Here is a 20,588-nt window from a genome sequence, read left to right on the forward strand (position 1 = left end):
TCCTATAACCATTAATCATACTGAAGTGATTCTTCAATTATATTTTCTGATGTTCTGTTTACTAATGTTAAAAATTAACTTTAGAGGAAACTGCTTGAAAATTGGAAGAAAAATCTTGTGTGTTATTTTAAACTCTTTGTGTTTAAACCAAATCAAAGCAAAATTCCTTTGGTCTATTAGCAAAGGAAGTATGCATGGAGACTGTGTCTTGCTGTTTGTTTGCTTTGTTAAGAGTCCTCTCTAAGCCATCGCTTAGCGTTCTGTGGGGCAGATTTATTTTTGTTAATGTTGTAAGCAGTGTTTTAATACAAATTTATGTACTGTGATCGTTGAAAATTTAAATGTACTCTTGGGAATTTTACCTTTCTAAAGGTGAAATTTACAGAGATTGTACTATTCTTGCTTGTCTTGTTATAAATTTACTGAATAGTTCTAGTATGGGGGAATCTTACTTTGCACTGTAAATATACTGAAACTTTCTCTTTTAGGCTGGGATAAACATTCATATGGTTACCATGGTGATGATGGACATTCATTTTGTTCTTCTGGAACGGGACAACCTTATGGACCAACTTTTACGACTGGTGATGTCATTGGCTGTTGCGTTAACCTTATCAACAACACCTGCTTCTATACCAAGAATGGACATAGTTTAGGTACTAAAATAACCAGATGTTATGGTTATTGTACTTATAACATAGTAGTGATGTTTGTTGTGTAATTCTCCTTTATGAGTAGATGCCTCTGGAAATTATTTCTTTGCTCTTTCTAGGTAGAAGTTGAGAAAATGATGAAAATTTAAATCTGAACTATTATGTAATGGGCACATATTCAATTAAAAATCTTAATTTTTTACAATGAAGGCCACATTGTATCACACTTGTGGGATTAACTAGAAATAACTGCACGTTCAGATATTTATTCTAGTAGTGGAAATGCTACATGTTTTCTGCTTTGCTTTGAGTGAAGTCCCTCACAGTATGATTCAGTTTTCTAGATACTGGGTGCTGAGAAAAAAGCTGTCAGTTTTTAGTATAATATGAGGGTAATGACAGAGCATGGAAAAGCTTGATGCTACCAGCGAATTGAAGGGCATTGACATACTGAAAAATCAGGCCTACTAACAAAAAATTAATAAAGATAGTAACTACAAGCTAGTTTTGCAAAAGGGAGCAGAACTGAAATGACCAAATGACAACAAAACTTCTAAAAGACAGCTGGCAAATAAATAGATTAGTGAAAACATGAGAAAATCACTCCACTGTGAGACTAACAGGAAATTAGGGGTTTTGGTCGAATATCTGTACTACTTCATATTTAATACTGTTATGCTCCCTTTTCTTAGAAGATTTTTTTTTTGTCTTTGTTTCGTGTTAAAGTAAGTATAAAAGATAGCAAGGTTGATGCTTTAAAAAAAAGTTTCAGATTTTTAACTGTTTAAAACATTCTTGATTTATAGCAGGCTGTCTCTGATGAGATAAAGTGAAAGAAGGCATAAACTAAGTAATCCCAAAGGCAGAAAATTCAGTTTGCTTATAAACAGTATTTAAAAATAAAACTGCAGATAGTATGCTTAGACATATAATAAATATTCTTTAATAAAATGCAAAAACTATTCTGTAATAGTAGAGAATTCTAAATTTTGAGTTATGTTGGTAATAGTTATTTGGGTTTTTTTTAAAGTGTCTCAACATACTCCTTATATAACATTACTGTCTTCATCATAGTTACATTTGGCTTAAAACTTTTCCTTCTGATTATGACTGTTGCTTCTGAAGTCCTGTGCTGGCTAACTTAAAAGCTGTCACAAGTCCACAAAGATTCTTAACATTCTTTTCAGTACAGGACCGTTGATAAAGGATGCCATGTATAGTGTGTGTGTCTGTGATCTGATTGTTATTGGCAGGCTGGTTTCCAGAAGGAGACCGTCTGCCCGTTTAGTTTATTTGTTGTTGCTCTTCAGGCTCTGTCTGACTTGTCAAAGCAGTTAACTGGGGTCATCTTCATTGGCTTGGCTGCTTAAGGTTAAGATCTTAAACCAGAAGTCTGCCTTTAGGTAGGACCTTTGGTTCAGTAATGCAAAGATGACATTTTTAAAACCAAAGCTAATCTTTTTCTAGTTTGCAAACTTTATTCCAGAGAAGAAATTTTGTTTTGGGAGTTGACAAGATCATAGGTGATGTGATATTATTTTTTTCCTATTAGATTTTCACAAGCATTTACATTGAGATTTTCTTTTTCGTAAGGAAGCTGTTTTTAAAATATGTTGTTGTTGTTCATTCCCTAAGTTGTGTCCGACTCTTTGCAACCCCGTGAACCGCAGCATGTGAGATGCTGTTTAAGAACAAAGGTATTTGATGGAATCACGTCCTAAAATTGTCAGTTTGAAACAGTTGGCATTATTCATTCATAAACCTAATACGTATTTATCAAGCACATGGAGAGGCAGGATAACGGTGGTCAGTATGGGAGTTCAGTTGTCTGGGTTTATCTCCTGGCTTGGGCTTGTGACCTTATGCGAGTTACTTAAACATTTCTGTGCCTCAGATCATACAACCAGATCACTATAACATGTACCTTATTAAGGTTGCTAGGGCAGACTGAAGTGATGCATGTGAAGTTAAGTGATTGCCGTACACATAGTGAGTACTCAGTAAATGTTGTTTATTGTCATTTGCCAGACTCTGGCCCAGGTGCTGGGGATGCAGTGAGCAAAAATTATTCCACTGGAGCAGAGGTCAGCAAGCTATGATGGCCCATGGGCCGGTTCAGTCTCGTGTCTGCTTTCTAAGTCAAGTTTCACTGAAACACAGTCACCACCCCCCCAGCCTCTGTTCATTTGTTTTCTGTAGATGGCTGCTGTCCTGCTACTGTAGCAGAATTAAGTAGTTGAAACAAGCCTAGAGAGCTGGAAATGTTTACTTTCTGATCCTTTACAGAGTAATGTGTTTCTCTCTGGACCAGATTCCAGCATCTAGAAGATAAAAGACCACTCAGCTCCTTTTCCCTTGTATTTCACAAAGTGGAGAATTTCTGCCCCAAAGCTTGGTACATCCTTAGTTTCTGTCTCCTGGAGGTTTTCAGAATGTATCTTTACTTACCATATAAAGAGAAATGAAAAGGGTTATCATTCTTCAGTTGACAATTACTTTTCTAAAAGTCTCTTGATAATAGATTAGGAAATTGGGAAAAAATTGTTTTCTGTGTAAAATTTAAATAATCGTTCAGCTTGTTAAAGTGCCATTTTTGTGGTCTGAATATGTATAGGTTGTGTTCAATATGTTTGACAGTGTTCAAAAGTGTTATTCTATAGAATTAAGTTGGATATTTCATTAGAGATTTTGGTAAAGTGAGGAAGGATTTCAGTAATTACTGACAAAAGGGAATTTTTGCTTAAACAATATAAATTTAGACAGTCTTTATTGGTAGACATTTTTGAGGGAAAGTGATCAGGGTGCTGTTTTATGAAAGGTGGTAAAATTATATATGGTCGTGTTTTATTTGGAGAGGGCAATGGCAACCCACTCCAGTACTCTTGCCTGGAAAATCCCATGGACAGAGGAGCCTGGTGGGCTGCAGTCCATGGGGGTCACGAAGAGTCGGAAACAACTGAGCGACTTCACTTTCACTTTTCACCTTCACGCACTGGAGAAGGAAATGGCAACCCACTCCAGTGTTCTTGCCTGGAGAATCCCAGGGACGGCGGAGCCTGGTGGGCTGCCGTCTATGGGGTCACACAGAGTTGGACACGACTGAAGCGACTTAGCAGTAGCGGCGGCAGCAGCATGTTTTACTTATTCTTGCTATTTTCTTTGTTCTTTTTAGTTTTCTGAAATTTTTAGGATAAATTCTCACATTTGTTTGGCCCACAATCACTTTGCTTTCTGTTTATTAATGAAACTAAAGGTAATCTGAATGTTTTCATTTTTGACAAGTTAACATATGAGTTTACTGGTTTTTAAAAGTCATAAAGACAGTAGAGTCAGATCATTGTATTTTCTGGTGGTACAGCACAACTGTAGAGCCACAGACTCTCAACTGGGAAGAGACCTTAAAGATAATGTTTCAACAGAAAGGTCCTCATTTTTTAGGTGGTGATCATCACCATAGAGGGAGGGATGCTGGCTTGGTTTTATTTTTGTCTTTATGTTTAAACTGAAAAATTGCAATTGGCCAACTCACCCATATCACCCCCTCTCATTATTATAGAGCTCAGTCTTTTTAAACATATGACTGAGGTCCTGTAAAAATATCTGGTTTGTTTATTATCTTATTTTCAGCTAAGTAATTTATTTGAATATTTAAAGGACGATTACATCATCACTTTGGGATGTTGCCATTGTTCAAATGTATTTGGTACATAACTATTGAAATTACTGTCAGAGGGCATTTAAGAGGAATTCTCGACTATATTTTTGTCCTTTGAAGGAGGAATTAATTTTGTTTTCTAGAGTGATCAAAACTTTGAGAATGTATTTTTATGAGAATTTTTTTAAGTAAACAAAGCTATTGTATTTTCTCTTCACCCCTTTTTGTAACAGAAAATCTTTCCTTTTCCTTCAAAATTATTTAAAAGCTAAATCTAGGTAAGGAAGATTTAGATAACAAGGCTGGATAAAGCAGCTTAGGTGTCAGTCAGAAATTAAATGTAATTATTTTGCAACCAGTTTTCTTTTGTGGTTCCTCACATAGCTTTGAATATATATCTGAAACCATTTCAGAAATCCTGGAGGCAACAACCGTACCCCAGAAATAAAATTGGCGTGTACCTAACAAGGGTCATGAGCTTGACACAGGATGGCATTCATTCAGACCTGTATTAGTGTTATAGAGAGAAAAATGAGTCTTGTTATTTTATATTTAGCTTTTTAATTTTTTTCTTCCTTTGCTATATTTTCCCTTCTTTTTGGTGAGAAATTCAGCTTGTCACCATACTCTGCCTTTGAAAAACAACCTCTAATGCCATTTTCTTTTCCTTTTAGGTATCGCTTTCACCGACTTACCGGTAAGACATAATTTCTTGTAAAAGTAGTTTTTGTATTTTTAATTAAAAGAAGTGTATAGAAACTAGTACTACTCACATTTAAAATGCAGTCTTATTGATAATTAAGTTTATAAACCATGCTGCACATAGACCAGAGCGCCTTTCTTGAGCTACCATTGGTGTGGCCCATCGGAAAGTAAGCCCAAAGTTGCACTGGGCACCATTGCCCAAGGGAACTTAGCTGTGGCTAAGAATTAAATCGGAAATGATTATTTAGAAGACACTTTTTAGTATCACTGTGGATTCATTTGAAATATGTTTCTTTTTTATTGTTGGGCTTTTTAGTAACTGGCTGTATGACAGTCATTTACTAATTCAGCATCTATTGATGCCACTGTGTGGCGAGTTCTGTGCTTGCTTTTTATTCAACAAAACAGATGGAGATCTCTGTCCTCTCGGAGTATTCAAGTTGAGGAACTTAGAGAATAAATAATGCATTAAAAATATTTTTTAAGATTTAAATACTTTTTAAAAGAAGAAAAACAGTAGCGCTTGAGAGGACCAAAGACAGAACCCAGGTGGTACAATTTTCTCACCATTGTTCAAGGTCATTGTTGAGCAGAATCTTTGGAGAAAGCAAGGATACGGAGAACAAGAAGGTTCCAGGCAGAGGGAGTAGTTAGGGAGCTGGCACTCAGGCGGGAGCACATGGGGCGTGTCTGAAGAGCGTGAAGGGAGGTGGAGAGACTGAGGCGGTCGGAGCCGGGTCAGACCCGAGGATGGGGAGTGGGTAGATCACCTCGGTCTTGAGGGACATTGTGAGCACCTGGGCATTTACTTTGAATGAAGTACACTGACATTGCAGAGCATTAGCTGTTATGATACACTGGGATGACGAACAGACAGCAGTTGGGGGAATAAAGACAGAAACAAGCCGACTTTAAGGGGCTGTTGGCAGAAACTCAGGCAGGAGATGCTGGTGACTTCAGCATCTAGAGACATAAGGAGTGGTTCGATTCTAGACACCTTACATCCCAAATCTAAGCCTCTGTTAGTTGTAATATGCATCATCTATAGCCCTAAAGGGAGTGGGGACTAATAAACTCTGATACAGAGCTTTCTTATCATTTAGAACTGATATTTTAAAATCTATTAATAAATTTTTGATCGGTATCACTTATTGTATGCCTGAAACAGGACATTAAGAAGCAGCGACCAGTGAGTGAGGCAGGAGGAGGACTAAGAATTGGGTGTCCTCCTTCAGAGCCAACTGAAGAAGATCTATCCAGAAGGAAGAAGTCAGCGTGTCAGATGCCACTGTGATGTATCACATCACACGGGCTGAGAATTGACCGGCGGGTTTATTGTTAAGATTTAGCAGAGTGTTTGCTTGCTGTTGAGAATGGTATAGAAGCAAGAACAGGGGATGTCGTGTACTCAGAGGAAAGGTAGACGCGATCCTGCCCTTGAGTGGACAGGGGCTGATCCCATGGGTGAGTGGAGAGGAGAGGCTTTCAAGAAGAGTCTCTGGTGGGTGCAGGTACCAGGGCCCACATAGCTCAGTCTTGTTGCAGGGGTTTTGCTCAGACTCACCTTGTCACGTGGATTTGGTGAAAGGGCATATGTAGCTGGTTTGATTTTTTTTTTTTCCTTCCCCTAGTTTTTGTGGCACTAAGCAAGTAAGATCAACTGGTCAGTTAGCAGATTTTGTTCTTCACTGATAGATAGTGGTGATCATTTGAAAAAGGCGTAGCTAGTTGTAGATATCTTGACTGTTTGGGGTTGCCTTCTGATTGTTTCTTGTCCCATTTTAGAATCACTAGTTATATTTTTTGCCTTGTCTGTAATTAGCCAAGGGTTATGTTCATCTCTGCAGCAGTGGGTAAAGTGGTGGTTAGGGTGGTGGTTGTAAGTTTTCTGTTAATAACACAGTGGTTCTGAGAGCTCTTTATTTTTGTGACTGTGAGATCTTCTGGGACTTCCACACACAACATATCATTCTTCTACTTAAAAAGGAAAGAAAAAGTGAGTCTTTCTCTTAGACTCCCCACCACCTGTGATCCTTCACTAGCCAGTCATAGCAGTCAGCCTCAGTGGAGGGGATGTTTACAGAAGAAAAGCTTACCTGTTATGGAACCAGAGGGTGCTTTACATCTCTCAAAACTGGAGATATTTTTCAAAATGATCATTCTTCCCCAACTCACCTCACCATCCTCAGATATGATGATTCTGTTGAGTGTATGCCCTTCTAGATCTGTTTTAAACTTATGTTGGCCAGTATGTTCATACCTGTCGTCTGGAAGAAGACGGGTCATAGGTGATGCGCTGCTCTGGTAGCTTGCTTTCTTCATTTAGTAATTGCGCCTCTTTCTGTGTCAGTATACACATTTTTAATGCTTTCTTTTTGCTTGTTTTTATAATATCTTATTGTAAGATGTACTGCAACGATTTAAAAATGTATGTTTTTGCATATTTGACATTTATGAAAAGGGGTGCATCCTAGAAATCTATGGCCTGCCACAGTTTAATGGACAGTGTTTCTGCTTAGACATAACATGATGGTAGATCTTACAGTCAGTGGGGTCTGAGCTTCCCTGATTGTGGTATGTAATACCACCTGTGAATGGACATTCTTTTTAATTTTTTATTTGCTATTAAAAATAATGTTGCAGGACATATATCTTTGCACGTTTGTTTTTCTGTAGGGTTAATTTCTTACAGGAAAAAGACTAATTACCAGTAAGGAAATTGAATCTGTAATTTCAAAATCAGACAAGAAAAAGAAATGAAAGCAATTCAAATTGGAAAGAAAGAAGTAAAGTAAAATTGCCTTGTCAGTTTTAATAGATTTTGCCAAATTTCTTTCTTACAAAGTTATATTGGTTCATATTTCTGTACAGTGAATGAGAGGGCTTATTTTCTCAGCCTTCATCAACACTGGGTATTCTCAGCTTTTAAAATCTTAATCTGTCGTGCAAAAAAATCTTATTTTAATTTGCATGTAAGAAATTCAGTGTGTATCTCTTTATATAATAATCATCTTATGTTTCTTCAAATTGCCTATGTATCTATTGCCAATTAAATTTTTTTAACTAGTAATTTTTTGGGGTTTTTATTTTTTTATTTTGTATGGGGGTATAGCCACTTAACAATTTTGTGATAGTGTCACGTGCACAGTGAAAGGGGCTCAGCCATACATGTACACGTATCCATTCTCCCCCCAAACTCCCCTCAAATCCAGGCTGCCACATAACATTGAGCAGACAAACTAGTAGTCTTTGTTTTACTATATTCTGAGATTATTTTTTCATATTTAGAATATTGATCCTTATGTGTGTGGCAGATTTTTTTTTCTATAAATTTCATTTTTCTTGATGTAAGAGTCTTTGTTTTAAACTATGTCACAATTTTGTAATGGGCGTTAATGAAAAGAATCCTGTGCTCAGAGTAGAGCCATGAGTTTCCCTCTCTGCGCGTCATTAACAAACTGGTGCTTTTGGAGACACCATGCAAGCTCTTTAAATCTCCGTTTCTCATTGGTGAAACGAGAAGGTTATAATAAGTGTCTCACTTGTCTTCACCTTCAAATTTTATTAACTTGTCAGTTTTGTTGATTATTAAGAATCAGTACATTTGTGTATGTTGTGTTACCACTAATTTCCCTAACCCGATGTGATTATATTTCTCAATATATTACCACAGTACTCCTTCTATTTCTGATTTTGGTTGCTTGATTCGTCACCTGAGTTTAAAAATACCTCCTTAACTTTTTGCAGTGAAATCTATCTAAGCATCTTATATTTACACACATTATATTCTCTTAATCTTTACCTGATTTTGTACTGAAAATACCTGTGATAATCATTAAAGCAAAGAAATAGGCATAAAGACAGAGACTGAAGGTGAAGTAAGGTTTGGAGTTACAGAAAGGAACACTGAGCTTGGATTTCGATGTTAAATAAGCCTGTGTTTCAGTCCCAGTTCTACGGTAGTGTAGGACAGTTGTGAGCACGTGTTGGACAGTTGTGAGCACGTTAATTTACCCCAATCCTCCGTTCTTCTATCTTCATAATGCAAATAATAATGATGATGATGACTTAACAGGGTAACTACAATGATTAAACTCAGACATTTAGTAGACATTCAGTAACTTATTCTCTCTTCAGATTTGACAGCTAGCGATAGAGCCAATAGAAGGACTCCTGTATTTTTTGTACAAAGTTTTGAAGCTGTTGAACTTGTTTCACCCTCAAGTCTGGACTATATCTTGGAGGAAATGCATTTCTTTATGAATTTGAATGTTTAAACCCTTTCTCGAAATGTGTGCATTTTATTTTTATGTAAAGAATCTCTATTCTTAAAGGCACTGTTTTGCATATAATTAAGTTCTTATCACCATCCCTTAATAAAGGCATCCCAGATGTGCAGAGAATAGCAATTAGTAAACTTACAATAGTGTGTGTCCAGTCAGGATGTTCTTCGGTGGTAATCAGCTTCCACGCGCACTTTCTAGAAGCGTATCGCATGTATCATACGTAAGAGGATAAACATGAGTTGTGCTTGAATCTATTGTATGACATCTTCTTTTTTTTTTTCAATTTTTTAATTGAAGGATAATTGTTTACAGACTTTTGTGGTTTTCTGTCATACATAAACAAGAATCAGCCATAGGTACACCCATGTTCCCTCCCTCCCAGACCTTCTCCCATCTACCTCCCTAGCCCACCCTTCAACCTGTCACAGAGCCCCTGTTTCAGTTCCCTGAGTCTGTATGACATATTCTTAAGAGCAGGATATTTATTAGAAGTACCTTCATTTATTAGAAGTATAATGCCATATGGTGTGAATAAATAAATAACTTAGGTTGCTGTGTGTTTTTCTTGATCATTTGCTTTAGTTCTACCTCTACTAGTTTCTGATTGAGATCTTAAAATATTTGTGGAGCAAATTTGCAATTCTGTTATTTTAAAGGTAGCATTTGAAAGAATGATTTTTTTTTTTTAACATAAAAGGGATGGATATTTAGTGAATTGTGTTGTCTTACAGCCAAATTTATATCCTACTGTGGGGCTCCAGACACCAGGAGAAGTCGTCGATGCTAATTTTGGGCAGCATCCTTTTGTGTTCGATATAGAAGATTACATGCGCGAGTGGAGAACGAAGACACAGGCACAGATAGACCGCTTTCCTGTCGGAGATCGAGAAGGCGAGTGGCAGACCATGATACAGAAGTGAGTGGAGAGATGCGCAGGGACGTTTTCAAGAGTTCATCTTTTATAAAACATTTCAGCCTTTCAGTGTGAAAGACTGATTATCGAATGAAGCTTCTTAATCTATTCATATGTGTCCTAATGATCTTAATGTATTAATAATGCTCGATTTGGTGACACACGTCCCAAATTGTATTTTAGTCTGATTTATTAATTTGCTGGAGGAAATAAAGTGACACTAGATCGTGTAGGTTAATTCATTTGCTATCCTTAGTAATGGGATTTAACAGTTTCCATAAGTTACACGATTCAACTACTAATAGCGCCAGTGCAGAAGACAAATTCAGAAAGATAATTTAGATTGTAGAATTCACATTGTGGTTTTGGGGCACAAACTTGGCTGTGTTGTTCAGCAGTGGTATAAACACTTAGGAGAAAAAATAATTATCGCTCAGTAAGAATAAACATCAGAATAATGCTGTATTTTACATCCTGGAATAGACATGATGTGCTCATGGCACCTTTCAAGATTTGGCTAAAGTTTTCCAGTGAATGGGTAACTATGTAAGAATAATATCAGCTATTTTTGTTTACTTGGATCCCTTTTTTTGTCTGACAAAAAATCTCCAGCCTAAAGAATTTTCAGAACTCCATTTACTTACTGTATATTCTATTACACATTTAAGAGGAGGTAAAGGGAATACAGATCAAGAGACAGTGAGTGTGGAGTTTCGATTCCTCTGCTGCTGCTGCTGCTGCTAAGTCGCTTCAGTCGTGTCTGACTCTGTGTGACCCGATAGACGGCAGCCCACCAGGCTCCCTCCTCCCTGGGATTCTCCAAGCAAGAAGACTGGAGTGGGTTGCCATGTCCTTCTCCAATGCATGAAAGGGAAAAGTGAAAAGGAAGTCACTCAGTCGTGTCCGACTCCTAGTGACTCCATGGACTGCAGCCTACCAGGCTCCTCCGTCCATGGGATTTTCCAGGCAAGAGTACTGGAGTGGGGTGCCATTGCCTTCTCCGTTAGATTCCTTAGTTCAGTTTAAATGCTTAGGAGTCAGTGTAACAGGGTGGAGGACAGGCAGCGGCAGAGCAAATAGTGGGCGTTAGTAAAAGTACTGTAAATGAATGACCTTTGTCTCAACTCACTCTTTACCCCCAATTTACAATTTGTTTTATTAGGCAGCTTTTTATGAAAAAGTAGAATTTCAATATGGGAGTCAGCAGGAAAATACAACCCCTGTGACAGTCACCTTTTTTTAGACTACGCCTTTGCTTGAAAGGCTCAAGATGACATGTGAATGTCAGTCGTACTGAATAGCAATAGCTCTTAAAACTCCAAATAGTGCAGACTTCAAAATAAATACTGTTAAGTTTAAGTAGTCATTTTCACTATCATAATCTAACCCAAGAAAATTCAAGATACCCTCAGTCCGACACAGTTCATCTTAAATGTCTGTATAACTGCTTTGAACAGTCTTAAATTTACAAATCTCCTAAAACTTGGCATGTTTTTTGGAGGAGATAATTTTGGGCAGGATGATGATTCCGAGAACGAGCTTCTTCCCCGGACCTGTTATCAGAGTCTTGACAGCAGTGTTTCTGTCCTGCACGGTTGAAAGAGTAGTGACGTTGACTCAGAATCCCCCAGTCACCGTGAGTGAAGAGTGTGCGCTGGGCTGGACTGCTCTCTGGGGGTTCTTCATGCTCTCCAGGGGTTCCTGCTGAGCATCGCGGCAGGGTGGCTATAGAGGAAGCATCACCTCTCAGTCCTGCAGCCAGGGTTCAGGGAGAGCACCCTCCCCTGCCCCATTCTTCACAAAATAGATCCTCACTGGGGGAAGTTCATGTGAAAACGTTCTCCCCTGCCCTCTTAAATTAATCTAACATTTAGATGAAATAAAATGAAAAAAAATCTGTTAGAAATTTCCCTGTGCCACCGCGGTCCCCTTCCTGAACCACTGTTTCATACCATTTTCTATTGGGCCCTTAGTAGTGCCAGATGGAGGCAGTTTCAAAAGTTGAATATTTATAGATATATTGGATATTTCAGTTAATATTGTTTGGTCAACGGTTTTTCTAACATTTTGTCATTAGGTCCAAATACCATACGTGTAAATACCACTTGGTTTTTAAAAAATCAGTTTGCTCTTAGGAAGTGTCACTTACTCATCAATCATATTTGAGGAATTCATCTCCTGCGCACGAACATACTACCTGATTTAGATTAGAAGATTGACTCTTCACTGATTAATATTGTCACCCTCATAGACTTTGTTCTGAAAGATTCTGTCTGTAGGGTCACCTTCGTATTTCTTGTGTTCACACCTTGTGACCCATTTTATGTAATTGGTGGACAGAACGTGAAGAGTTAATCTATTGTTTTTAAATTTTTTATTTTACAAAATGCCAACACTTTACAAGGTAAGTCATATGATAATGATAAAATAGAAATTATGGTTAGTACGATTGAGTAAGGGTGGGAAATAATAGGAAGGACCTGGGGATAATGGAGTGCTAAGAATCAAAGTTATTTCGTGTCCTTGATTGTCTGGTAATACTTGTTTTTAGGCAGAGTAGACTCACCATAGCATTTGCAGTTATCTTTTTGGAAATAACTCTGTGAATAAGACAAAATGATGTTTTGAATTGATTTTGAATGAGGTAATTAAAGCCTTCATTGTTCCCAGGGCATAGATTGGTTTTGTAACAGAGTAGACATGTGTATATAAATTGTAGTATGAAGCATGTATTCTCTTGACTAAAAGCTGTGTGTTTCTTCTTTTTAAGAATGGTTTCATCTTATTTAGTCCACCATGGGTACTGTGCCACAGCAGAGGCCTTTGCCAGATCTACAGACCAGACTGTTCTAGAAGAATTAGCTTCCATTAAAAACAGACAAAGTAAGGACCTGCGGTGCATGGCTAACACGTGTTTTCAGATTATAGGTTTGGTTACATTGACTTTTAGAAACCTGAGTTTTTTAATGAAAGTTTTTTTTCAAATTTATTAATTTGAAATTATGCCTCTGAAATTGACTTTTTTTTAAAAATAAATTTATTTATTTTAGTTGGGGGCTAATTACTTTACAATATTGTAATAGTTTTTGCCATACATTGACATGAATCAGCCATGGGTTTACATGTGTTCCCCTTCCTGGACCCCCCCCACCTCCCTCCCCATCCCATCCCTCTGGGTCATCCCATTGCCCCGGCCCTGAGCATTTGTCTCATGCATCGAACATGGAATGGTGTTCTGTTTCACATATGATAATATACATGTTTCAATGCTATTCTCCCAGAATGTCCCACCCTCACCTTCTCCCTCAAAGTCCATAAAATTGTTCTATGCATCTGTGTCTCTTTTTCTGTCTCGCATATAGGGTTATCATTACCATCTTTCAAATTCCATATATATGCATTAGTATACTGTATTGGTGTTTTTCTTTCTGGCTTACTTCACTCTGTATAATGGGCTCCAGTTTCATCCATCTCAGTAGAACCGATTCAAATGTATTCTTTTTAATGGCTGAGTAATATTCCGTTGTGTATATGTACCACAGCTTCCTTATCCATTCGTCTGCTGATGGACATCTAGGTTGCTTCCATGTCCTGGCTATTGTAAACAGTGCTGCGATGAACATTAGGGTACACGCGTCTCTTTCAATTCTGGTTTCTTTGGTGTGTATGCCCAGCAGTGGGATTGCTGGGTCATATGGCAGTTCTATTCCCGGTTTTTTAAGGAATCTCCACCCTGTTCTCCATAGTGGCTGTACTAGTTTGCATTCCCACCAACAGTGTAAGAGGGTTCCCTTTTCTCCACACCCTCTCCAGCATTTATTGCTTGTAGACTTTTGGATAGCAGCCATTCTGACTTGGTGTGAAATGATACCTCATTGTGGTTTTGATTTGCATTTCTCTAATAATGAGTGATGTTGAGCATCTTTTCAAGCATTTCCCCTAAAGTCAGGAACAAGGCAAGGATGCCCACTTTCACCACTACTATTCAACATAGTTTTGGAAGTTTTGGCCACAGCAATCAGAGCTGAAAAAGAAATAAAAGGAATACAGATAGGAAAAGAAGAAGTAAAACTCTCACTGTTTGCAGATGACATGATCCTCTACATAGAAAACCCTAAAGACTCTACTAGAAAATTACTAGAGTTAATCAATGAATATAGTAAAGTTGCAGGATATAAAATTAACACACAGAAATCCCTTGCATTCCTATACTCCAATAATGAGAAAACAGAAAGAGAAATTAAGGAAACAATACCATTCACCATTGCAACAAAAAGAATAAAATACTTAGGAATATATCTACCTAAAGAAACAAAAGACTTATATATAGAAAACTATAAAACACTGATGAAAGAAATCAAAGAGGACACAAACAGATGGAGAAATATACCGTGTTCATGGATTGGAAGAATTAATATAGTGAAAATGAGTATACTACCCAAAGCAATCTATAGATTCAATGCAATCCCTATCAAGCTACCAATGGTATTTTTCACAGAACTAGAACAAATCATCTCACAATTTGTATGGAAATATAAGAAACCTCGAATAGCCAAAGCAATCTTGAGGAAGAAGAATGGAACTGGAGGAATCAACCTGCCTGACTTCAGGCTCTACTACAAAGCCACAGTCATCAAGACAGTATGGTACTGGCACAAAGATAGAAATATAGATCAATGGAACAAAATAGAAAGCCCAGAGATAAACCCACGCACCTATGGACACCTTATCTTCGACAAAGGAGGCAAGAATATACAATGGAGAAAAGACAATCTCTTTAACAAGTGGTGCTGGGAAAACTGGTCAACCACTTGTAAAAGAATGAAACTAGAACACTTCCTAACACCATACACAAAAATAAACTCAAAATGGATTAAAGATCTAAATGTAAGACCAGAAACTATAAAATTCCTAGAGGAAAACATAGGCAAAACACTCTCCGACATAAATCACAGCAGGATCCTCCATGACCCACCTCCCAGAATATTGGAAATAAAAGCAAAAATAAACAAATGGGACCTAATTAAAATTAAAAGCTTTTGCACAACAAAGGAAACTATAAGCAAGGTGAAAATACAGCCTTCAGAATGGGAGAAAATAATAGCAAATGAAGCAACAGACAAACAATTAATCTCAAAAATATATAAGCAACTTCTGCAGCTGAATTCCAGAAAAATAAACGACCCAATCAAAAAATGGGCCAAAGAACTAAACAGACATTTCTCCAAAGAAGACATACAGATGGCTAACAAACACATGAAATTGACTTTTACTGACATTTTTGAAGGTTACCTTAAAAAAATTCACGGGACTATAGTAGTATTCTAGATGTATAAAGAGAATTTTGGAGAAATTTTTGTTAAAATGTTTGCCGCTTTTTCTTTAAAAATGTTTTCCTGAGCTTTCAGAAAGTAAACATTTAATAAGAAGTGTGTGTGTGTTTTTTTTCCAACAGGTAAAGTAGTCCCATAATTATTAGATGTTAGTGGAGATAATGTGTGAGATGTTTGCACTTAAACTGCTTTCTAAATTTAAGATAGTATTGGTCTTAAGTATTTATTGCTTAGGTCCCGATGCGAGTGGCCAGTGCTGTGGGGCCTGTTCCGGCAGGGGCACATCAGCATGACAGCTGATCCACGGTCAGCCGTCCTAAAATGGTGCTGTCAGTCCACCAGGGAGGGTGTGGCTTGATGAGGGTGTCGAGACAAAAGCAAGACAGGAGGGATGCAGGCAAAACTTTCGTAGGTCAGATTGTTATAAAACACTGATGACATTGTGTTGTAGCTGACTGTATACCTGTCTTTCTCACCACGTAGCGAACGGGAGATGTCCGCTTAATCTTTTCCTAGCCTCATCATCTGGCCTTCAGGGCATGCTCATTCAGTGGCTGTTGAATTCAGATCTTACTCAAAGGCTAATTTTCATTTGGTACTGGGTTCAAAAGGCTATATAGTATTTGATAAGACATTTTGAATATTATTTCTTTAATGTCTCCTATGGTCCTTTCTTTAAAAACCACTTTATTGAGGTATGCTTGACATATGAAAAACGATGCCTATTTAGGGTATACAGCCTGATGAGTTTGTATATGTCCATGAAACCATCACCACAGTGTATGGCATAATATACCCATCTTTTTCAGCTTAGTGTATTGCTTAACAGCTATTTTTCCTATATTACTTATATGTTTGATTTTTTTTTTTAGTAGTTTATTACAGTACTTGTTTTTCTAATTGGTTATTTTGTCTGAAAATATTCCTTAAAATAGAAACTGAGTTAGAAAAATTAGTGCAGACTCATCATAATTTAAAGATTTTTTTTTACTAATTTTTTGAGTGTCTGCTAAGTTTCTTTTTCTATTCTTACAAAATTTATCTTTTGCTTTCTTTTTCTAAATAGGAATTCAGAAATTGGTGTTAGCAGGAAGAATGGGAGAAGCCATCGAAACAACACAACAGTTATATCCAAGTTTACTTGAAAGAAATCCCAATCTCCTTTTCACATTAAAGTGAGTTTAATAAATGTTATATTAATTATATATGTGTGTTACATAACCAAAGTTACTTTCTTGCTGTAATAGTTTTAGTTTATGTTTTACCTTCTTTCAGGTATTGAGATATAATTTTGTAATGTAGCACATATAAGTAACAGGTTGAGGTATACACTTTTGTGTTGAGGACTCTTAAGTAGAAGGCATTTTTCTACTTTGTGTTTGCTTTTCTGTCATTCTATCCCTGTATTTAAAAAATGTGAAACTCTTACTTAGAATATGGGTATCTGTTTTTTTCTCTTGTAAAATTCCTTATAGTAAGTTTGCAGAAGTTTGCAGCATTTTTAAAAATTGCAGTAAAAATATGTGTGAAAGTCGCTCAGTCATATCCAGCTCTTTGCGACCCCATGGACTCTATAGTCCTGAATGCTCCAGGCCAGAATACTGGAGTGGGCGGCCTTTCCCTTCTCCAGGGGATCTTCCCAACTCAGGTATCGAACACAGGTCTCCCACATTGCAGGCGGATTCTTGACCAGCTGAGCCACAAGGGAAGCCCAGGAATACTGGAGTGGGTAGCCTATCCCTTCTCCAGTGGATCTTCCCGACCTAGGAATCGAAACGGGGTCTCCTGCATTGTGGGTGGATTCTTTACCAACTGAGCTAACAGGGAAGCCCGGTAAAAATACACATATGATAGAATTTGCCATTTTTACATGTACAGTTTTCTGATATTCATCTTGTTTCTGGTACACTCACATTGTTTTTCAGCCACCACCAGCCATCTGCTTCTAGAACCTTTTTCATGATCTCAGTCTGAAACTTGGTACCTGTTAAACACTGACGCTGCATTTCTCTCTTCCCTCAGCTCCTGGCAACCACCATTTTAGTCTCTGTCTCTGTACACTTGAATTTGAGTACTCTGAGTACTTCATGTAAATGGAATCATAAAATGTTTGTCCTTTGACACTGCCTTACTTCCCTTAGCATAATGGATGTACACATCTGTGTTGGAGTTCCTGCTTTCATTCTTTTGCATATATGCTCAGAAGGGGGATTGTTGAATATAGGATAATTCTGTGTTTAATTTTTTGAAAATTAGTCCTCACAATTCCATAGCCCTGTATAATTTTACATTCCTGCCAACAGTGACAAGATTTTAGTTTTTCACCCTCACTTACACTTACTGTTTTCTGTTTCTTTCATTTTTTTAAAAATAAGTAATAGCTATTTGGCTTTTTCTGTTGGTTGTATGAATCTTTGTTATCTTAAAATTCAGCTGTTATTAAGTTTAAGATTTAAACTTTTTAAGCATCAGAAACTCTAAACACGATGTCAGAACTACTTTGCTTTAGAATAAAAGTTTAGATGTGGCCCGTTTAATTAAGAGGTTGCAGATGGGAATAGGGGTGAGGAAGCATGGGGAGCAGGCCGTTACTTTGTGTGAAGGTAGGTGTGTACATAAAAGTACATCAGGTGCTTCTTAGGTATTATTTGATTTGTGAACAAATGCAAATATTATTTTAATTATTTTAGCTAGAAAAAAAAATGAGGTCCATTTTGGTTTATTATAGCTACAGATAGATTTTCAGTTTCTTAGTAAATCTGGATTAAAAGTGATACAATGTCTTTTGCATTATACTCTCATTTTTCAGGAAATTTTAAAATAATATTGTAAGCAGTACAGTATATGGAACCATATTTAGCATTTTTAGTATACTATTGAAAGGCCAGACTTACTGATAAATGCAGATTATTAAAGTATTTCCTTGTAGGAGTCTGTTGCTATTAGGTAACTAAAAGGTAACTAAACAGTAATCTGAAGATGATGTAAGTAAACTGTTGTTCTCTCTTTTTAGAGTGCGTCAGTTTATAGAAATGGTGAATGGTACAGATAGTGAAGTACGATGTTTGGGAGGCCGAAGTCCAAAGTCTCAAGACAGTTATCCTGTTAGTCCTCGACCTTTTAGTAGTCCAAGTATGAGCCCCAGCCACGGAATGAATATCCACAATTTAGCATCGGGCAAAGGAAGTACTGCACATTTTTCTGGTGAGATTCAGTCTTACGACATTATCTTACAATTTTTACCCTTCTTCATGACTTTGAACAAAAATAAGTTTTTTTTTTTCAAAAATGTAGACATTTCTGCTACCCATTTTGCACATTTGTAATTTGATCTCAAGAGATTCTGGAAGAAAAATTGTGAGCAGGTCACATTTGTGCGTTTTTGGTACCAAAAGTAACTTCAAGATGAGCTGTCTCTAAGAGGGGGTTACTAACAGATCCCCATAGATGAAGGGCACCATTCGAGTTTTGTCTCTAGAAGTCAAATCAGAGATGTCTGGTAATGAGAAGGCAGTGGTGTGTTGGTGAAGTATACAGGTAAAGGCAGTGACGTGGCCGTGGTGTCTGAACCCCCGACCCCCACACCTGGCTCCCAGCGGGGCTGCCTCCCTCCTCCTTTCCCAGCCCGGCTGCTAGCAAGAGTCCAGCCCGCCTGTCCATTTCCTCCTGGACTCACTAAGGCTTCTGGTTCTCTCCTTTCTTGGCTTTTATGACATCACTTCTGCAGATTCATTTCTGGTCCTTCTCGGTCTTTTTGCTCTGCTTGTCTCTCTGTTTTTCCTGAGGCCTTACCTTTCCTCTGTACGTTTAACTTTCTGAAACCCAGCTCAGATGCTGTTTCCTGTGCTTTCACAGAGGAGAGCAACATCTTTGCTGTCCTTTCCTCAGCAGCACACTTTCTCTGTTGCTGCCTCTCAGCTTGTTTACATCACCACCCTGCATGGTGTGTGTGGTCTCATGTTTGTGTCCTTGGTCGGCGCCCCTCTGACACTGTGTGTCCTGTCAGCCTGGGACAGATCCTTGGCCTCGGTGTGCTCTTACGTGAAATGGGGTTATGGTAACGCTGGGCCTCATGGCAAGGACTAAAGGAGATGCATAATTAAGCCTTCAGTAAATACAACAGGAGATCACAGCTCACGGTTAAGTATCCTGATGTTCTTTTGAAGAAGTTATCCGCTTGTTTTCTATTTAAGTAGTCCACTGACCTTCCTACGTCATAAAAGGTTTAAGTACATCATCAGAACATGGTAGATCTGTTGCAGCCTGGTTTATTTCTGTTTTTATAAAGTGTCTTCTTTTTTTCCCCAGGTTTTGAAAGCTGTAGTAACGGTGTGATATCTAACAAAGCACATCAGTCGTACTGCCACAGTAAGCACCAGCCGTCCGGTCTGAACGTACCGGAGCTGAACAGCATAAACACGTCCAGGTCGCAGCAGGTCAGCAGCTTCACCAGGTAATGAGTCCCGTAGCGTTGCCATCACTGTGAGCAACCTTGGTTACGGGGTGGCATCGTCTGAAATAATTTGGAAAAATGGAGTTAGATGGCCACAGTGGGGGTCTCAGAGAATGAGAGGGTAGCAGTCAGTTCCCTGCCCGTGCTCCTCGTGTTCATCCCAGAGGCTCCCTTCCTCTTCCTCTGCACCCCTCTCCCTCTAGAGGGGTGACGGGGACAGATCCAGGCGCTCTATTGCCTTCCTGCCACCGCAGACCCCTGCAGTGGTCACAGAAATGTCATTTATTAATGTTTCCAAGTTAAGTCACTGTAGTGTATTTAAGCTCTGGAGTTGACATATGATACATATACAACTATTTTTTCCTCTCTGTATGGGTTTTTCAGTGTGAGGAGTATTTCCTGAGTTGCAAATAACTAACTTTACAAAAAATATTTGTTGATGAGACCCTACCTTTAATTTGAATAGCTTGCATATAGCAGATAGTTAAGTCATTTAGTAAACATACAGCACGAGGAGAGGATTGAAAGCTTGCTGGATGTCAAACACCCCACTGCTGGGTGTGGTCTCCACGCAAAGAGTTTTGCGAGAA

The 20,588-nt window shown here is 38.0% G+C and overlaps 1 protein-coding gene across 3 annotated transcripts in view; it reads left to right on the forward strand.

The window, feature by feature from the left end:
• Positions 1–20,588, forward strand: part of RANBP9 (RAN binding protein 9) — a 71,404-nt gene that overhangs the window by 36,409 nt on the left and 14,407 nt on the right. For 2 of the 3 annotated variants that reach the window (XM_081522214.1, XM_081522213.1), the window contains exons 5-10: positions 489–656; positions 10,011–10,215; positions 12,983–13,095; positions 16,612–16,720; positions 18,559–18,749; positions 19,854–19,998. In XM_081522214.1, the coding sequence (XP_081378340.1) occupies positions 489–656; positions 10,011–10,215; positions 12,983–13,095; positions 16,612–16,720; positions 18,559–18,749; positions 19,854–19,998 (931 nt within the window). Of the gene's footprint in view, positions 1–488; positions 657–4,982; positions 5,006–10,010; positions 10,216–12,982; positions 13,096–16,611; positions 16,721–18,558; positions 18,750–19,853; positions 19,999–20,588 lie in introns of all 3 variants that reach the window. The other variant, XM_081522212.1, reaches the window with a different exon arrangement.

This window comes from Giraffa tippelskirchi, chromosome 8, assembly GCF_054371585.1.
Source record: "Giraffa tippelskirchi isolate mGirTip1 chromosome 8, T2T-mGirTip1v1.2.pri, whole genome shotgun sequence".
Taxonomy (NCBI): domain Eukaryota; kingdom Metazoa; phylum Chordata; class Mammalia; order Artiodactyla; family Giraffidae; genus Giraffa; species Giraffa tippelskirchi.